The sequence below is a fragment of the Lytechinus pictus genome, unplaced genomic scaffold, assembly GCF_037042905.1.
Source record: "Lytechinus pictus isolate F3 Inbred unplaced genomic scaffold, Lp3.0 scaffold_327, whole genome shotgun sequence".
NCBI lineage: Eukaryota > Metazoa > Echinodermata > Echinoidea > Temnopleuroida > Toxopneustidae > Lytechinus > Lytechinus pictus.
Genome location: NW_026974446.1, coordinates 1 through 21,857, shown reverse-complemented (window position 1 = coordinate 21,857; position 21,857 = coordinate 1). Strand labels below are relative to the sequence as shown.

The following is a 21,857-nucleotide window of genomic DNA, read 5'->3' as shown; positions in this document are numbered from 1 at the left end:
TAATTATACTTGCTTATGTAGCACTTATCACTTTAATACATTGTTAGAATTTTCTAAGTGCTCTACAAAAATGCAGTAGAATTACTCTTGGTTTTTATAGCAGAGCAGTCTATATTTCTGCATGGTGCGATAATGTAATGCATGAGTAATGGGGTGTTCTGCATTTCATCACTGCTCAGTTTCATAAAAAGTTTTTGCAAGGAATGTTGTGTATTGCAAATTTATTATGGTTTGCTGTGTTTTATAATACAAATTTCTCGAACTTTCTTAATTCATTAAGAAGTAAAACCATCCATTTCTGAGTAGTTTCGTTGTGTCATGATCTGATCTGTCAATAAATCTACGAGACCTAAAAAAAAATTATCATAATGGGTGCGTAACAAATTTCGAGCAGTCTTCTCGTATTGAATCTCATGATATCTGAGACACTAATGATGGCTTTGCCAATGAATTTTTCATGAAACTAGATGCTAGGTGAAGAGTAGAACAAATTTATTTGAATCAGTTATAACTATTAGGCCAGATACTGGTATGTTATCACAACAGCTGATCTTGCTATAATCTCTTAATCACATATGTTTAATAGAGGAAATCAAACAAGCATAACACTGAAAATTTCATTGAAATTGGATGTAAAATTAAAAAAGTTATGACATTTTAAAGTTTTGCTTATTTTTCACAAAACGGCTATATGCACAACTCAATGATATGTTAATGAGAGAGTCGATGATGTCCCTCACTATTTCTTTTGTTTTTTATTGTTTGAATTATACAATATTTCATTTTTTTACACATTTGACAAAATGACCAACTTGACTGAACCACATAAAATAAAACGATGGTAATCCAAATGTTCAGTGAGGAATGATTTTTTTTGCATATAACAATGAAGCAAAAATTAGAAATATTTCTTATAATGAAATACAAAAGGAATAGTGAGTGAGTGGTGTCATCAGTTCCCTCATATGCATACCGACCAGGATGTGCATATAACTGTTCTGTGAAATTAAGTGAACCTTTAAAATTTCATAACTTTCTTATTTTACATCCAATTTTGATGATATTTTGAGAGATATACTTGTTGGATTTTTCTGCTTTTATTCAAATAAACTATTTGCTGGGGTGGACTTGTCCTTTAATAAGTAATATGCTGATTTGAAACTTCAGATTTGGACTGTAAAGGGCAGAGATGCCTCTTAATATTGATCTTCAAATGTAAGAAAATCATCTAAAATGGACCATTTATAACACAAAAGGGGCCTGTTGCATATAACATTTATCCTTCACAAATCTGGTGAAAATGACGACTCGGGTTAGCACAATTTTTGCTATTGGCTATAAACACAGGAAAAAACTGGTAAAGAATAATCCGAATTTGTTTTGTTTGTTTTAGTAAAAAAAATGTTTTATAAGACACAAGGGCTCTTGTGTTTTCTATGATCTGAAAAAAGTAGGAATTACTACTTATATCTCACAAGAGATATCCCTGAAATAGAGAAAAAAAATTACACATTCACATCATTTAATAGTTTCATAATTATATCAAAGCCAATAAGCTTTCTAAGTACAAATTTATCTAACTTGCTTCTTATTCTGACATCAATGTGTAACCATTAGGAGATGGTTTAATACTAACAATTTTCTTTAACATAAAATCAAGGCTGCAGGTAATTAAATTTCATGATTCAGATTAGAGAAATGGTCTTCCCTCAAAAATAGAACTGAAATTTCAAAAGGTAGAGCTAGACATTCAATTTACAAATATAATTGCACTTTCCCTTTCAGTGTAAGGCACACATTCTATCTCCAACAAGAGTGTCGCTGGGGCGAGCACATAATACGCCCACCTGTAACATGGAAAATGTTATTGGTCAAGCAAGAAAAGTGGAAGGTGGCGACTTGATCTTTCACCTATTGTCCACAAGAATACAGTGCCACTATTATGGTAACTCTGCGATTCAATTGTAACTTCCACAGAGCCCTTGACTTTGATTGGTTGTTGAGCATTGCTAGCTTTACATTTGGATGGCAAAGTCACTATTACTCCATGCAACAGGGCCCCAGCCCCCAGGGGGGCTGGCACTCTCAATGTTCTAATCAAATGGCAGTATTTAGTCAAACATATCTTGATTCTTGACTGTGTTTTTCTTTACACTGATTACAGACATCAAACTCAGCTAGTTACAAAATCTGTTTACAATATCAGTTCCTCAATAAATCCATTATAAAATATATTCTTCAGTACAGCGGTCTAGTAAAAAGGCAGAAAAAGGCATAATGCTTGGGGCATGTATTTTCTAACTTGAACAGCTCTACTCATCATTAAAATGAAAATAATCAGTCTGACATTTTCTTTAAAACATATTCATAAAATAAAGCAGATAGCAAATTTCTTTCAGCTAATCAAATCCCATGATTTGAAAAGCTTATGGCAGCGACATGTAATTTGAGATACATTTCATAAAATGTCCCTGCTCTAAAAACAAATTTCAATATAAAATCTGATCATCATTTCTAGTGAAGCAATTAAATTGCCAAGCTCTGTTTAAAATGAGCCGTTTCCTAACAAATCAGAAATTAAGAAAGATTTGCTAGAAGAAAACAAGAAATATAAAAAGGTGACTGTTAAAAATACTTAGCATTTCAAATCTGTAATAATCAAATAGGCAAAGCAGTGTTGTGTTTAATAATTTTACAGAAATTTGTCTCTATTCAAAATAATTTTTTTTACAAGCATGCTAACGAGTACCCGATTCACAAGGAAATAACATCACTGCTTCTGACTGCACTGCCAATCCATGGAGACTTCATGGATAGAAAAAAATTGTTCTTGCCCAATAATTTTAAGACTTTTAGTGCATCGGTTTAGTTATTTTTTCTACTAACAATATCTTAAACCTACATGGTCAACACCTCTCCACAGGAGCAATAGAATGCTTTACATCAAAGACCACCCATCTGTTCAACTCTGTTCTTAGAATACCATAATTTGAGAGTGTGATCATCACTGGCCGATATAAGCATCTCTGAATCAAATGGATTGAAGCAAACACAGTTAACCATGTCTGTGTGAGGTAGACGAGCTAAGAGAATGCCGTAATGTCTGTCCCATATATAACCCTGTCTGTCTTCTGCTCCACTGAAAGAAAAAAATAAAACAAATAATGTTGAAATTATAAGCTGATGTGTATAAATTAAACCGTTTACTACTGAATTCACATATGCTTTGTACAGGTATCTTCTGCTTTCATTAGGTTTAAATCATATATGAGCAGTTCATAATGGTAAAAGCTAGAGATTATTGAGATAAATGCCAAGGGCAGCTGTTTCACAGAATGTATACAAAGCACTCTTGTAAGGTTTAAATGGGAAATCTTATACTAGTAGATGTATGCCCTTAAAAAGCAGTCAGGATGCTTAGAATGTACTTCAAATATACCAATATATATTTTTCATATGAAAATGAAAACCACATTTTATTGTCGAAAGGAAATCTGAAAATAGGAATACTCCAAATATTCCTTTTGCCCAATAATCATAAGCCCGGCAGCCGCTGTGCAGCACCAGATCGACGTAGCTCTATCCCTTAATTGTTGAATGCCAAATAGGATAGCAGCAACTCCCATCTTTTAACGTCTTTTTGTCTGACATGGCCAAGGCTTGAACTCCTAACCTCCCGGTTGTGAAAAGGACGCTCTACCAACTGAGCTATCACACCGGTTGTGGATGGGGGGGGGGGGGTGCAAGAAGACAAGGGCACTGTTGCATAAAAGTTACTTTGCCATCCAATGGTAACTACCACGGTAACACTGATCACCAACCAATCAAAATGAAGTATTAGTATTACATACAAGTTACCATTGGATGGCAAAGTTACAATAATGGTAACTTTTATGCAACAGGGCCCTGGTAATCCACTATTTGTTTGCTCTCAAAATGAAATAATAGTGATATTTAGAGTTATATGATCCAAGCATCTCTATTCAAGAGTTTTTTTTTTTTGTATTCTTCCCATTTCCATCATTACAGTACTTGAAGAATCATGATGGCCCATATTTTCCCTAGTTGCATTGCAACTGATACGTACTGCAGTACACATTTCACAAATGTTCAACAACATGACTTACCTAGCAACATAGAGATCACTGACACTAAGAAATATAATGTTACATTCATCATTGGGAGAAAATGCCCGATGACCTCGGAACCGTTTGACCTCCATCAAGGTATAAAGGTCATACATGCGTACTTCTATTTCCTGTGCTATAGGAGGCGGGGCTAAAGCATCTGCTACATGATAGTCTTTGGGCCAGGAGCGGCAATTCACACACAGAAACCTGTCATAAAAAGTGAGAAAATTAATCACCAACAACTACAATGATTACATGAAAGAGAAAAGATTACAGTGAAAGCTTGCCTTATTAAAGATGTTGGAATTTAAGGAATATTGGTAATCAGTAAAAAAAAAAAAAAAGAAATATATCTTAAAATAAAAATAAAAATAAAGAGCTGGACACAGTGATATCATTGTATAAGTGAAATTGTTCTAGCTCTAATACCAAGTTTGTATTGTATGAGAGTTATGTTTGAAATAATAAAGCCCCCTCCCCCAAAGAATCCCAAACAGCTCACCCAAATGCTAAGCTAATTGCTCTCATCACTATAACTGAATAATTAGTTTTTACAAAATACTGCACTAAACCTTACACACCCACCAGTCCAATACAAAAACTTTCCATCTTTCTTACATTCTAGCTTAAGCATCCTACTTAAATCACAACATCTGTCATAGTGGCTATTTGACATATTTAGTTCAAAAGTTAAAGAAATAACAATTACAAAATGACAAACTGGACCACAAAAATAATCTAATTTCAGCAATTGTGGTGCACAGAAACCTTTAAATAGCAAACCCCAAATGGCTAGAGAAAGGAGTCCTACATTAGGTCAAAGACATTTTGCACATGAGACGAACTGCAATTTCTTGAATAATGAATACAATATTACAGAACCTAGTGGAAACAAAGTATAAAAGATAATTAAACAATGTATAAAAAGCAAACCACATTAAAAAAAATAAATGAGGGAATACACAAAAAAATGTAAAAGCAAACCAACCTATGATCTGGAGACAAAGTAAGCCCTAGGATCTGTCCATGCAAGTCTATGACATGATCCACCTTGTCAAACTCTAACTGAGGTCTAGGATTCTGATGATTCTCATCCCCTGCGACCGGTCCTAAGGCCACCTCACCCAATCTTATTTGATCATCAAGTTGTTTGGAAACACCCAATGGTCCTTTGACTGTATCCATCATATGGGAGTCAATGTGTTTAATACATATCTGGTGAGGTGTGTACGCAACAGCCCCTCTCATGAAGATCAGGTGCTTGTTCTGGCTGTCCTCTTTCTGCAACGTCCTGCGTCGCCTGATCTTGGATCTCTGAGCAATCTCCTGTGAGTCAGACTGGCTACTACTGGATAGGTTGTTCGTGAATTCTGCCTCCTGCTCTCCAGTTGATGTCGAAGGTCTTTCGAGTGTCTTTTGACTCAGTTTTGCTTTTGAGGCTAATTTGACTAGTGATTCATCATCTAAACTCTCTGTGCTGCCAAAAGTAAACTTCTTACCCCAGGCTCGTACAATGTCACTTCCACTGCCACTTTCTCCTGCAAAGGTTAATGAGGTATAATCAGTATCTGTGCTAGATAGGACAGTGTCTGTAGAACTGCAGCGTGAACTAACACCAGTGGCTTCTTCAGTTCTTAGACTATGCGGATCACCATGACTTGTAGATGGACCACCAATGTTTCTTCCTGGAGAATGTCTAGGGAGTCTCTGAATGTCTTCAGGACACTCTGGCTCCACCCCATAGATCAAAATCTTCATCAGGTCCTCGTCGACATTCTGCCGACCACGCCTCATTTCAGCGTTGCGTACCCTATACCACAGTCTGCTATGACTTGTCTCTGTGTCAATTGGTTGCTCAGCTGAAGCTGCCTGTTTTGTTTTTGCAGCATTATGTCTCTCACCATCTTTACGCAAACTTTTACGGAATGACCCAGGTGGGGTCACAGATGAGTCACTTGCTTCTCGTTTTAATGGATGAGTTCTAGAGTGTGCTTCACTAACAGATTTGTGTTTGGTTGAATGAGCACTTTGTCTTGATAACTTTTTCAAATCACTTGAGGTTGATTCCTTCACTTCCATCTCAGGCTGTAAGGAATCGTCCAGCATGTCTACTTCAGCTTTACTTGGCCCGGCAACATCCTCTGCTTCAGATCTTTCCTTAACATCACCCTTGTCTTGATGATGGTGTTTTCTCTGATCCAAATCCGGTTCACTCGCTGTCAGCTCCGTATCACTTTCATAGGCACTACTAACTTTAACATCAGGTTCACTTTCACTTGAGCTGACAATCCTACTAGCAGTACTCTGCTCCTCGCTCACCTTTCCCGTATCTCCCTCCTCCTTCGCCTCTTTGCTGTTTTCCAGCTTCAACTGCTTCAACAGTAATTCCTTCCCCTTGCCCAGGTTCCTACAATTTGCTACAGTGATTCCTCTGACAGTACTGGCATTCATGTTCAGGAATTTGAACAACCTCATCACCACAGATTCCTGCTCAGAGTCCACTTCCTGTGTTGCTTTGTTCAACCAGAGTGCAGAGCAGGATGATAGCTGACCCAGGTAGTGGAGGTTGCCTGACAACAGGTAGGAGTTGTTCAGCCAACATCCAAAGATATCATACGGTTTGTTCTGCACTCTTGCTTGAAGTGCAAAGTCCTCTGAAAAAGGTAAACAGATACAGAGGATTATACCAATTGATATAATTATATTCACTTATAAAAGTGATCCCTCATGTTTATTTCTCTCCACATTTCTTCCAATAAAATATATAAGCAAATGACATATATTTCATATCATCCCTAAATCTTTAACTCTTTTTGTATTCAAATGATTTTTTTTAATTATTTTATCATTCAGAGGCTTGGAGCTTTGGAGGGATTCATTTTTCTTTTAAATACTCAATATACATACATAAAGTAGATGCAAACAATACTAGCACATCAATGATATGGAGCTCATCCGGCATCTCGCAACGAAATTTAACACGATTTTAATTTCAGACCAGTTGACACTGTAGTGAATTATATTGGTGACATAAATTGAGGATATAGAATTGAAATTGATGAAGAAATGACATAGAAGCATTTTTTGTGATCTATGAATAAATTTCATATAAATTAAGCAGAAATAATTTGAGTAAAAATTTCTTAACTCTGTGTAGAACCTTGGTGAACCTCATGTAGCTCTCAGATGGAACAAAAATAATCAAAATCAATCAACAAATAAATAAGTATTTTTTTTTAGTTTAGAAAATATATGTTTAAATTAGCATATTTAATGAGTTTCAAAATTCTGTGTTGAAATTTTGTATCACCACCTCGAGCTTTCATATAAAGCAAACAAAATTGAAATTGATCAACAAATGAAGAAAAAACATTTTTTGTGATTTATGAATAAATTTTGCATAAATTAGCATTAATAATTTTCTAGGCAAAATTTCAAAATTTTGTGTACAAAGTTTGGTGAACCTCATGCAGCTCTACCAGATGGAAGAAAAAAAAATCAAAATCAGTTAACAAATAAAGAAGAAGAGGCATTTTCTATGATTTATGAATAAATTTTGCATAAATTAGCATAAATAATTTTCTACTGAAAATTTCAAAATTCTGTGTAAAAGTTTGGAGAACCTCATGAAGTTCTACCAGATGGAAGAAAAAAAATCAATATCGGTCAACAATTAAAGAAGAAGCATTTTATGTGAATTTTTTAAAATACGCATAAATTAGCATATTTAATGAGTTTCAAAATTCTGTGTAGAAGTTTTGAATCCCCCACCTAATGCTATCATATAAAGCAAACATAATTGAAATCAGACTTGAAGTGACGAAGAAGAAGCATTTTGAAATTCAGTCAACAAATAAAGAAGAGGCATTTTCTGTGATTTATGAATTTCACATAAATTAGCATAAATAATTTTCTACTCCAAATTTTAAAATTCTGTGTATAAATTTGGTGAACCTCATGAAGCTCTACCAGATGGAAGAAAAAAAATCAAAATCTGTCAACAAATAAAGAAGAAGCATTTTATGTGAATTTTTAAAAATGTGCATAAATTAAATTAGCATAAAAATTGTTCTAGCCAAAATTTCAAAATTCTGTGTAGAAGTTTGGTGAAACTCATGAAGCTCTACCACAGCGATTCTCAAATAGCGGCAAGCGCGCCACTTGTGGCACACCGAGCTTTGCGGAGTGGCGCGTGGGAGCCTTCGGGCCGGATGGGCTAAAAATTATTAGAAACATTTGTTTAATGCCCGGTGGTGGACATGTCTTACATGGTTAGATTCAATTTAATTTCAATCTTTATTTCCAATTTCAACAATATATTTTCATGAAAAAATGACACATATAAACCAGCAGCATGAATATGGAACATCAAAATACATCTATACATAAGAAAAAAGAAACTAATTTAAACTAAAAAGCAGAAAACTTAGATAGAGACATTGAAAATGTTTGTTATCCTTGTTGTTGGTGGTGCTGTTCACAAACATTACCAACCCTACTGTATTTTGATTTTCAGCATGGATTTTCATGCTCCTGAATTTGTTTCTTCTAAGCTACCTTACTCTCCTCTCACCTTTTACATTGAATACAGCAATCTCTCCTGAGGTACTGTTTGGACCAAAGTGAACCCCTGATACAAGCAGCAAGGTATCACTACTGTTAAACTGAGAAAACTGAGTGAACTGCCATCTGAACTGTTCCTTCATGTTGTGTGAATACTTCAGACTGGCTGGTGGACCACTTTTCCAAACCTGAAAATATGAACAGATGCAATTAAAAGACTATGATACAGTTACAAACGATGCAGTCTAAGCTCACAACACAGTCTTTGAAACATTCAAAATGACCTTGTAGTAGAACAAAAAAAGAACTTGTCAATAACAGGATTTCAAGAGCATTAATTATTACATTTTTACAACTTTCATATGCAAGCAAGGCCCCTGCACCAAATTTTAGGGCAAGAATAATCGATTAAGCAAACAAATAAAGGAAAAGCAACTTTAACAATAAATAATTATTATGTCTCCCAGTATGAAATGAACAAATTTCTTGATTTTAAACGTCATTAGTCTCATTACATTTCATATGATTGCAATATTTGAATAGTACTTCAATATAATTCACATGATTTAAGCTTTACCACAGCTTCACAGGCTTTACAGAACATATCTTGGACTTGTTGCATAAAAGTTACCATTATGGTAACTTTGCTATCCAATGGTAAAATACATGGAATCCTTGGCTTTGATTGGCTGTTGGGTCATGCAACCATGGTAGTTACCATTTTAAGGCATCGTTACCATAATAGTAACTTTTATGCAACAGGGCCAAGGTCTTTGTCTTGCCTTAATGGTCCCATCTTTGGAGCAGGAAGCAAATAGTTTTCCATTGTGAGAGAAGCTGACATGTAGAACCTGATCATTATGATCGGTCAATACCTGCATGCATTTTGCAGGAACTCGATAGTGTAGTCTCCGGAACTCCCTGCAGTGGCATAGAACAGTCATTAAACACTTTAGATTCCTTACATTCTGATGTAGTTAATCATTCCATAAGAAAATTTGTGTATTTTTACATGACAAAAAAGTCTTGAATATTGCATAGTCTCTGAAATACATGAATATGTCTAATTTGCCCTCAGCCAATCAAATTTCTTGAAATATGCATATGCTAATTAGTATATTAATATTTGGACACTGACATTCCTACCAGTATCAATAGCTTTACAAAACACACTCAGGTGACCAAATCTCAGGGAATAATTTGCTTACCAAAATTGATTAGCATTTTTGGTCATAAGACAAAAGTGATGCAATACCAAGAAAATTATTCCGTCAGTGTTCATGATTACAAGATTTTGAAAATATTGCAAGTCCATCTGAAAATGAAATTAAATTTCCAAAGTGATAATTGCATAATTTGATCAATCAAGGTAGAAAATAAGAGAAAATATGATCTGGCCAGGCATGGCAACCCAGTGGAAGAAAGTCCACTTCATGAACAAGATGTTGCGGGTACTAATCCTGGCTGAGTCATATTATAGACTTTTAAATTGTAAACATCTGCCATCTAGCCAGGCGCTTGGCATATTAAAATGGACAGGGGCAATAACAACATCTTACATTATGCAGGGTCTGATGAAAGACCAGCTTATAAAGCTGAAGTGGCTCTTTTGGGAAATAAGAATTAACTATATCATTATTGTTTTCATACCGGTAATAAGAAGAATGTCCAGAGGGAAGAGGTATTTCTCTATTTATTTTCCACTCTCTGTACAACAAATTCTTCCAAAGAAGCTCATCGTGGCTGATCCTAAGCCATGTCCGGCAGGAGCAGCCAGCTCTTTGCAGTTCAGATGAGGTTAGGTATGAGAAGATGTTGACCACAAGACTCTCTGGTAAACAGAGCCAAAGGCTAACATTCTCTTTCTCAATCTCATCCATCTCTCTATAAAGAAAAAAAAATGCAGATATTAGATTGGCTGCAATATAGCTGATACATGTATACACTGATCAATACAAAATCATATTATAGATAAGACTTTGTATCAAGAGGGGGAATTGAAAAAGATATCATCCAGAAGATTGACTTGCCAAAAAATGTTATTCATCATTGTAACATAGCGTTCTACAGTTCTACTTTTAGCTATTTACTTATCATGAACTTTATTTGGTGATTTTGGACCCAGAACAAAAACAAGTTTCCTCTGCTTCTTTGGCGCTGGCTTTATTCTTCCTCCCAGAATAAGGGGGTGGAGGGTATATCAACTCATAATAATGATAGAGGACACCTGTGATGTGTGACTCTAGTCTGGTCTTGGACTCAAGTCTGTTTATGCTGGACTCTGTCTCCGTGAAGAAGCGATACGTTTTGACTGATCGCGCGCATTTTTAATGCGCACGATCAGTCAAAGCATCATACTGCTTTTTCCCTATGGCGTTTTTGTACAGGGAAAATCTAACTTAGACTAAGCCGCTCGAACCAAAATTATAAGCATGTAGCTCTTTTGTGATATTTTCTCCGATCCTTGGTTTTGTATAAAAATAAGGATACCAGTGCTTAGTGATTGTCTTGGTCTTTCCAACCATGTATTTTTCTAGCAATGAATGTGTTGTAAGGCTGGATAACTAAGTGTGAAAATTATAGTAAACTTTGAAGTCGATTTTCTCTGAAATGGGTTTGCACCGCTGTATGTGTGATTACAACGGTTTGGATGACCACCAACAATATGGGGCAGCTGCCCGTTTATGACGTCACAAATTAAACACTTCAAATTCTAACAACTTTCTTTATAATCTTTAATGGATTTTTCTAAAACCTCTATTTTCCCGGTTACTTTTTGTCAGGGTGAGCTTTCCCTTTAAAACTTATTGGCAATGAGTGGCAATTCTCAGCAATTACACAATTTCTTACAGAATCTTTCTGCAAACATTCTTTATCATTTACTTAAACTCATTTTGAAATCATCACAACTGCTATTTACCTTTATTTGATTCTCAGCAATTACACAATTTCTTCCAGACTTCTTCTGCAAATATATTTTATCATTTACTCAAACTCATTTTGAAATCATCACAACTGCTATTTACCTTTATTTAATTTTAACTCTTTTTAATATCGAACATTTTACAAGAAAAATTGCTTTTCAGCAGTCAATGCAATGGTAGTCCATTTATACTTCCTAATATTATTATTAACTTTGGATTATTTTCTTTGCCTTGGTTTTGCCTTGGTTTCCATCAATAGAATGATGACGGCCATTGGGCTCATAATAGTGGAGGTTCGACCGACGCTTAAACAGCATTTAACTGTGGAGAAAAGGGTGCGCTAGCGCACCCTTCTCGATTACTGCGTAAAATCTCCTTTTGATGGGCGAAAGGGGCGCAATAATAAGGGGAAAATAATAGAAAATACAATCAGCTTACAACCTTTCCAAAATATATGGTGGAAAATACCGAATTTTTATGACAAACATTCAGGATCAGGTTCTTCTTCGATTGTTAGCCGTCATGTTTGAAATACAGCTGACCACACGAATACGCCAGCCAATCATACCATAACGCCAACGCGAATCTTAATACATGGGGCACCTAATAATAAAGTAGACCTACAGTTCGTCTATCGATTTCAGACATGAAAATTACACGTAACTTTCACTATTGACAAATAAATTACCTTACGACTAGATGCAGCAATTCAATGATTGAATAAGCTGTCGTAATTCATGCAGTTCTATTAACTTCAAAGGTGTCTAATCTGTAATTACGAAGAGGCATCCTCCAGCTTTAGAAGCGACGTGACAATGAAATACGGTACGATGTCGACAAAAAAAGACTATTAAAAAAAAAAAAAAAAAAAAAAAAAAAACCCTACCAAAAAATCCTGAGGCCAGTGCAAAGGTCACACGGGCCTAATTACAACTGGCAGGCAAAAAATATTCATTCGACCCAACCCATTCTAAATTTTGTAATTTGATATTGCTGATTGACAAAAATGAATGAATATGATTGACAATCTAACACTGATTCTAGGGAGGGTACCTACTGAACTTCTTTTTTCCAAATTGGAAAGATATATCACCACTATGGAACTAAATTTTTACTGGCGGAAGAAATAGGGCCATTTGACTCTCTCAAGTGATGAAGTTGATCCCGTCAGGTGTAGTCTTCATAAATGCTGATTTATTTTTAAAATGAGCCGGTCGAGGTACCCTTTTCTGGTCAGATATGGAATGTCAGACATTTATCCTATCCACTGATAGTAAACATTCAACCCTCGAATTTCCTCCTTATTTTTAAGGAATTTTTTTTAGGTACCACTTTAACACACGAGTCTATGGGGGTTGAATTAGGCCTGTGATACCTATAAGAAATATAACCTTGACTCTAGCCTATTACAAGGGAAATTCCCTAGTGGATGAAATACCTGCCCAAATTCTTCAGTAGCAGATTGCTTTCACTCGTATACATGTTTCAATCATCAAGAGGTCTAAAAACTGAACTTCATGGCTATATGCAAGGCTACATTGGGGGTATAACACTACAGGTAACAAAATTGTGATTAGTAACTCTGTGTTTGTGAACCTAGCCTAGGTTAGGCTGTGACTGTGTAGGCTAACGTTAGTCTTTGTGACGTTGCATGTTTTCGTGTGTTTTCGTATACCAACGACCGCTGCTGTATTCGTGTATAGCACCCATTACAAGATACACTAAGCATTAGATAGGCCTTGATCAATTGCAGTTGTGAAATTGGTTCATGGTAAAGGTATGGAGAAGAGAGAACTTTAGAATTTGGCTAAAGAGTGGTGGATTCAAGAGGGAGTGGGGGGGTAGAGAAAGGCATAGGCATGTTTGGGGGGGGGGGGGTGGCTGAGAATGAGTGCTACTGCTATCTTGTTCTAACTTTTACTTCTATAGCCAGACTAGCCCCCATCCCTTTACAATACAAGCCATCTAACCCCCCCCCCCTCTCTCTCTCTCTTACACCCCTTGTCATAGGAAGATGTGAATGTATAGTATGCTTGTATGTTAATTCTCATTTCTTTTTATTTTTATCTAATTTAACTCATGTGAATCTGGTATTTATATTGTGGGCAGTTGTTGAATCCAGATATGCACACTATATTCATATCTACAATTTTGTATTATAGGATTTTGGGCCCTACATTGCATCCATTGTTGAACTACATATAGGCAGATAGGATGTGTGTATCTATAGGGCACTAGACATATAGGAGTAACATTAAAATTGGTCATTACATAACATATATGTATATTTCATGCATTTCTTTGCTATAAAGTGAGTGTACAGATGTTAAAGAAAAGCCAGGGAGGTAATTTAAAAAGAAGCCTCCATGTGTCATACAATAAAGGTCACACGGGCCTAATTACAACTGGCAGGCAAAAAATATTCATTCGACCCAACCCATTCTAAATTTTGTAATTTGATATTGCTGATTGACAAAAATGAATGAATATGATTGACAATCTAACACTGATTCTAGGGAGGGTACCTACTGAACTTCTTTTTTCCAAATTGGAAAGATATATCACCACTATGGAACTAAATTTTTACTGGCGGAAGAAATAGGGCCATTTGACTCTCTCAAGTGATGAAGTTGATCCCGTCAGGTGTAGTCTTCATAAATGCTGATTTATTTTTAAAATGAGCCGGTCGAGGTACCCTTTTCTGGTCAGATATGGAATGTCAGACATTTATCCTATCCACTGATAGTAAACATTCAACCCTCGAATTTCCTCCTTATTTTTAAGGAATTTTTTTTAGGTACCACTTTAACACACGAGTCTATGGGGGTTGAATTAGGCCTGTGATACCTATAAGAAATATAACCTTGACTCTAGCCTATTACAAGGGAAATTCCCTAGTGGATGAAATACCTGCCCAAATTCTTCAGTAGCAGATTGCTTTCACTCGTATACATGTTTCAATCATCAAGAGGTCTAAAAACTGAACTTCATGGCTATATGCAAGGCTACATTGGGGGTATAACACTACAGGTAACAAAATTGTGATTAGTAACTCTGTGTTTGTGAACCTAGCCTAGGTTAGGCTGTGACTGTGTAGGCTAACGTTAGTCTTTGTGACGTTGCATGTTTTCGTGTGTTTTCGTATACCAACGACCGCTGCTGTATTCGTGTATAGCACCCATTACAAGATACACTAAGCATTAGATAGGCCTTGATCAATTGCAGTTGTGAAATTGGTTCATGGTAAAGGTATGGAGAAGAGAGAACTTTAGAATTTGGCTAAAGAGTGGTGGATTCAAGAGGGAGTGGGGGGGTAGAGAAAGGCATAGGCATGTTTGGGGGGGGGGGGTGGCTGAGAATGAGTGCTACTGCTATCTTGTTCTAACTTTTACTTCTATAGCCAGACTAGCCCCCATCCCTTTACAATACAAGCCATCTAACCCCCCCCCCCTCTCTCTCTCTCTTACACCCCTTGTCATAGGAAGATGTGAATGTATAGTATGCTTGTATGTTAATTCTCATTTCTTTTTATTTTTATCTAATTTAACTCATGTGAATCTGGTATTTATATTGTGGGCAGTTGTTGAATCCAGATATGCACACTATATTCATATCTACAATTTTGTATTATAGGATTTTGGGCCCTACATTGCATCCATTGTTGAACTACATATAGGCAGATAGGATGTGTGTATCTATAGGGCACTAGACATATAGGAGTAACATTAAAATTGGTCATTACATAACATATATGTATATTTCATGCATTTCTTTGCTATAAAGTGAGTGTACAGATGTTAAAGAAAAGCCAGGGAGGTAATTTAAAAAGAAGCCTCCATGTGTCATACAATAAAGGTCACACGGGCCTAATTACAACTGGCAGGCAAAAAATATTCATTCGACCCAACCCATTCTAAATTTTGTAATTTGATATTGCTGATTGACAAAAATGAATGAATATGATTGACAATCTAACACTGATTCTAGGGAGGGTACCTACTGAACTTCTTTTTTCCAAATTGGAAAGATATATCACCACTATGGAACTAAATTTTTACTGGCGGAAGAAATAGGGCCATTTGACTCTCTCAAGTGATGAAGTTGATCCCGTCAGGTGTAGTCTTCATAAATGCTGATTTATTTTTAAAATGAGCCGGTCGAGGTACCCTTTTCTGGTCAGATATGGAATGTCAGACATTTATCCTATCCACTGATAGTAAACATTCAACCCTCGAATTTCCTCCTTATTTTTAAGGAATTTTTTTTAGGTACCACTTTAACACACGAGTCTATGGGGGTTGAATTAGGCCTGTGATACCTATAAGAAATATAACCTTGACTCTAGCCTATTACAAGGGAAATTCCCTAGTGGATGAAATACCTGCCCAAATTCTTCAGTAGCAGATTGCTTTCACTCGTATACATGTTTCAATCATCAAGAGGTCTAAAAACTGAACTTCATGGCTATATGCAAGGCTACATTGGGGGTATAACACTACAGGTAACAAAATTGTGATTAGTAACTCTGTGTTTGTGAACCTAGCCTAGGTTAGGCTGTGACTGTGTAGGCTAACGTTAGTCTTTGTGACGTTGCATGTTTTCGTGTGTTTTCGTATACCAACGACCGCTGCTGTATTCGTGTATAGCACCCATTACAAGATACACTAAGCATTAGATAGGCCTTGATCAATTGCAGTTGTGAAATTGGTTCATGGTAAAGGTATGGAGAAGAGAGAACTTTAGAATTTGGCTAAAGAGTGGTGGATTCAAGAGGGAGTGGGGGGGTAGAGAAAGGCATAGGCATGTTTGGGGGGGGGGGGTGGCTGAGAATGAGTGCTACTGCTATCTTGTTCTAACTTTTACTTCTATAGCCAGACTAGCCCCCATCCCTTTACAATACAAGCCATCTAACCCCCCCCCCCTCTCTCTCTCTCTTACACCCCTTGTCATAGGAAGATGTGAATGTATAGTATGCTTGTATGTTAATTCTCATTTCTTTTTATTTTTATCTAATTTAACTCATGTGAATCTGGTATTTATATTGTGGGCAGTTGTTGAATCCAGATATGCACACTATATTCATATCTACAATTTTGTATTATAGGATTTTGGGCCCTACATTGCATCCATTGTTGAACTACATATAGGCAGATAGGATGTGTGTATCTATAGGGCACTAGACATATAGGAGTAACATTAAAATTGGTCATTACATAACATATATGTATATTTCATGCATTTCTTTGCTATAAAGTGAGTGTACAGATGTTAAAGAAAAGCCAGGGAGGTAATTTAAAAAGAAGCCTCCATGTGTCATACAATAAAGGTCACACGGGCCTAATTACAACTGGCAGGCAAAAAATATTCATTCGACCCAACCCATTCTAAATTTTGTAATTTGATATTGCTGATTGACAAAAATGAATGAATATGATTGACAATCTAACACTGATTCTAGGGAGGGTACCTACTGAACTTCTTTTTTCCAAATTGGAAAGATATATCACCACTATGGAACTAAATTTTTACTGGCGGAAGAAATAGGGCCATTTGACTCTCTCAAGTGATGAAGTTGATCCCGTCAGGTGTAGTCTTCATAAATGCTGATTTATTTTTAAAATGAGCCGGTCGAGGTACCCTTTTCTGGTCAGATATGGAATGTCAGACATTTATCCTATCCACTGATAGTAAACATTCAACCCTCGAATTTCCTCCTTATTTTTAAGGAATTTTTTTTAGGTACCACTTTAACACACGAGTCTATGGGGGTTGAATTAGGCCTGTGATACCTATAAGAAATATAACCTTGACTCTAGCCTATTACAAGGGAAATTCCCTAGTGGATGAAATACCTGCCCAAATTCTTCAGTAGCAGATTGCTTTCACTCGTATACATGTTTCAATCATCAAGAGGTCTAAAAACTGAACTTCATGGCTATATGCAAGGCTACATTGGGGGTATAACACTACAGGTAACAAAATTGTGATTAGTAACTCTGTGTTTGTGAACCTAGCCTAGGTTAGGCTGTGACTGTGTAGGCTAACGTTAGTCTTTGTGACGTTGCATGTTTTCGTGTGTTTTCGTATACCAACGACCGCTGCTGTATTCGTGTATAGCACCCATTACAAGATACACTAAGCATTAGATAGGCCTTGATCAATTGCAGTTGTGAAATTGGTTCATGGTAAAGGTATGGAGAAGAGAGAACTTTAGAATTTGGCTAAAGAGTGGTGGATTCAAGAGGGAGTGGGGGGGTAGAGAAAGGCATAGGCATGTTTGGGGGGGGGGGGTGGCTGAGAATGAGTGCTACTGCTATCTTGTTCTAACTTTTACTTCTATAGCCAGACTAGCCCCCATCCCTTTACAATACAAGCCATCTAACCCCCCCCCCCCTCTCTCTCTCTCTTACACCCCTTGTCATAGGAAGATGTGAATGTATAGTATGCTTGTATGTTAATTCTCATTTCTTTTTATTTTTATCTAATTTAACTCATGTGAATCTGGTATTTATATTGTGGGCAGTTGTTGAATCCAGATATGCACACTATATTCATATCTACAATTTTGTATTATAGGATTTTGGGCCCTACATTGCATCCATTGTTGAACTACATATAGGCAGATAGGATGTGTGTATCTATAGGGCACTAGACATATAGGAGTAACATTAAAATTGGTCATTACATAACATATATGTATATTTCATGCATTTCTTTGCTATAAAGTGAGTGTACAGATGTTAAAGAAAAGCCAGGGAGGTAATTTAAAAAGAAGCCTCCATGTGTCATACAATAAAGGTCACACGGGCCTAATTACAACTGGCAGGCAAAAAATATTCATTCGACCCAACCCATTCTAAATTTTGTAATTTGATATTGCTGATTGACAAAAATGAATGAATATGATTGACAATCTAACACTGATTCTAGGGAGGGTACCTACTGAACTTCTTTTTTCCAAATTGGAAAGATATATCACCACTATGGAACTAAATTTTTACTGGCGGAAGAAATAGGGCCATTTGACTCTCTCAAGTGATGAAGTTGATCCCGTCAGGTGTAGTCTTCATAAATGCTGATTTATTTTTAAAATGAGCCGGTCGAGGTACCCTTTTCTGGTCAGATATGGAATGTCAGACATTTATCCTATCCACTGATAGTAAACATTCAACCCTCGAATTTCCTCCTTATTTTTAAGGAATTTTTTTTAGGTACCACTTTAACACACGAGTCTATGGGGGTTGAATTAGGCCTGTGATACCTATAAGAAATATAACCTTGACTCTAGCCTATTACAAGGGAAATTCCCTAGTGGATGAAATACCTGCCCAAATTCTTCAGTAGCAGATTGCTTTCACTCGTATACATGTTTCAATCATCAAGAGGTCTAAAAACTGAACTTCATGGCTATATGCAAGGCTACATTGGGGGTATAACACTACAGGTAACAAAATTGTGATTAGTAACTCTGTGTTTGTGAACCTAGCCTAGGTTAGGCTGTGACTGTGTAGGCTAACGTTAGTCTTTGTGACGTTGCATGTTTTCGTGTGTTTTCGTATACCAACGACCGCTGCTGTATTCGTGTATAGCACCCATTACAAGATACACTAAGCATTAGATAGGCCTTGATCAATTGCAGTTGTGAAATTGGTTCATGGTAAAGGTATGGAGAAGAGAGAACTTTAGAATTTGGCTAAAGAGTGGTGGATTCAAGAGGGAGTGGGGGGGTAGAGAAAGGCATAGGCATGTTTGGGGGGGGGGGGGGTGGCTGAGAATGAGTGCTACTGCTATCTTGTTCTAACTTTTACTTCTATAGCCAGACTAGCCCCCATCCCTTTACAATACAAGCCATCTAACCCCCCCCCCTCTCTCTCTCTCTTACACCCCTTGTCATAGGAAGATGTGAATGTATAGTATGCTTGTATGTTAATTCTCATTTCTTTTTATTTTTATCTAATTTAACTCATGTGAATCTGGTATTTATATTGTGGGCAGTTGTTGAATCCAGATATGCACACTATATTCATATCTACAATTTTGTATTATAGGATTTTGGGCCCTACATTGCATCCATTGTTGAACTACATATAGGCAGATAGGATGTGTGTATCTATAGGGCACTAGACATATAGGAGTAACATTAAAATTGGTCATTACATAACATATATGTATATTTCATGCATTTCTTTGCTATAAAGTGAGTGTACAGATGTTAAAGAAAAGCCAGGGAGGTAATTTAAAAAGAAGCCTCCATGTGTCATACAATAAAGGTCACACGGGCCTAATTACAACTGGCAGGCAAAAAATATTCATTCGACCCAACCCATTCTAAATTTTGTAATTTGATATTGCTGATTGACAAAAATGAATGAATATGATTGACAATCTAACACTGATTCTAGGGAGGGTACCTACTGAACTTCTTTTTTCCAAATTGGAAAGATATATCACCACTATGGAACTAAATTTTTACTGGCGGAAGAAATAGGGCCATTTGACTCTCTCAAGTGATGAAGTTGATCCCGTCAGGTGTAGTCTTCATAAATGCTGATTTATTTTTAAAATGAGCCGGTCGAGGTACCCTTTTCTGGTCAGATATGGAATGTCAGACATTTATCCTATCCACTGATAGTAAACATTCAACCCTCGAATTTCCTCCTTATTTTTAAGGAATTTTTTTTAGGTACCACTTTAACACACGAGTCTATGGGGGTTGAATTAGGCCTGTGATACCTATAAGAAATATAACCTTGACTCTAGCCTATTACAAGGGAAATTCCCTAGTGGATGAAATACCTGCCCAAATTCTTCAGTAGCAGATTGCTTTCACTCGTATACATGTTTCAATCATCAAGAGGTCTAAAAACTGAACTTCATGGCTATATGCAAGGCTACATTGGGGGTATAACACTACAGGTAACAAAATTGTGATTAGTAACTCTGTGTTTGTGAACCTAGCCTAGGTTAGGCTGTGACTGTGTAGGCTAACGTTAGTCTTTGTGACGTTGCATGTTTTCGTGTGTTTTCGTATACCAACGACCGCTGCTGTATTCGTGTATAGCACCCATTACAAGATACACTAAGCATTAGATAGGCCTTGATCAATTGCAGTTGTGAAATTGGTTCATGGTAAAGGTATGGAGAAGAGAGAACTTTAGAATTTGGCTAAAGAGTGGTGGATTCAAGAGGGAGTGGGGGGGTAGAGAAAGGCATAGGCATGTTTGGGGGGGGGGGGTGGCTGAGAATGAGTGCTACTGCTATCTTGTTCTAACTTTTACTTCTATAGCCAGACTAGCCCCCATCCCTTTACAATACAAGCCATCTAACCCCCCCCTCTCTCTCTCTCTCTTACACCCCTTGTCATAGGAAGATGTGAATGTATAGTATGCTTGTATGTTAATTCTCATTTCTTTTTATTTTTATCTAATTTAACTCATGTGAATCTGGTATTTATATTGTGGGCAGTTGTTGAATCCAGATATGCACACTATATTCATATCTACAATTTTGTATTATAGGATTTTGGGCCCTACATTGCATCCATTGTTGAACTACATATAGGCAGATAGGATGTGTGTATCTATAGGGCACTAGACATATAGGAGTAACATTAAAATTGGTCATTACATAACATATATGTATATTTCATGCATTTCTTTGCTATAAAGTGAGTGTACAGATGTTAAAGAAAAGCCAGGGAGGTAATTTAAAAAGAAGCCTCCATGTGTCATACAATAAAGGTCACACGGGCCTAATTACAACTGGCAGGCAAAAAATATTCATTCGACCCAACCCATTCTAAATTTTGTAATTTGATATTGCTGATTGACAAAAATGAATGAATATGATTGACAATCTAACACTGATTCTAGGGAGGGTACCTACTGAACTTCTTTTTTCCAAATTGGAAAGATATATCACCACTATGGAACTAAATTTTTACTGGCGGAAGAAATAGGGCCATTTGACTCTCTCAAGTGATGAAGTTGATCCCGTCAGGTGTAGTCTTCATAAATGCTGATTTATTTTTAAAATGAGCCGGTCGAGGTACCCTTTTCTGGTCAGATATGGAATGTCAGACATTTATCCTATCCACTGATAGTAAACATTCAACCCTCGAATTTCCTCCTTATTTTTAAGGAATTTTTTTTAGGTACCACTTTAACACACGAGTCTATGGGGGTTGAATTAGGCCTGTGATACCTATAAGAAATATAACCTTGACTCTAGCCTATTACAA

General features: G+C 36.5%; 1 protein-coding gene across 1 annotated transcript; it reads right to left on the bottom strand.

The window, feature by feature from the left end:
- Nucleotides 1-472: 472 nt before the first annotated feature.
- Nucleotides 473-12,455, bottom strand: LOC129277653 (F-box/WD repeat-containing protein 5-like). Its single transcript, XM_064115621.1, has 7 exons — nt 12,306-12,455; nt 10,344-10,577; nt 9,476-9,614; nt 8,704-8,881; nt 5,119-6,784; nt 4,128-4,337; nt 473-3,139 (listed from the first exon to the last, which is right to left on the bottom strand). Exons 2-7 carry the CDS (start codon nt 10,571-10,573, stop codon nt 2,944-2,946), a joined length of 2,619 nt encoding a protein of 872 aa, XP_063971691.1. The 5' UTR covers nt 10,574-10,577; nt 12,306-12,455; the 3' UTR covers nt 473-2,943.
- Nucleotides 12,456-21,857: the final 9,402 nt, after the last annotated feature.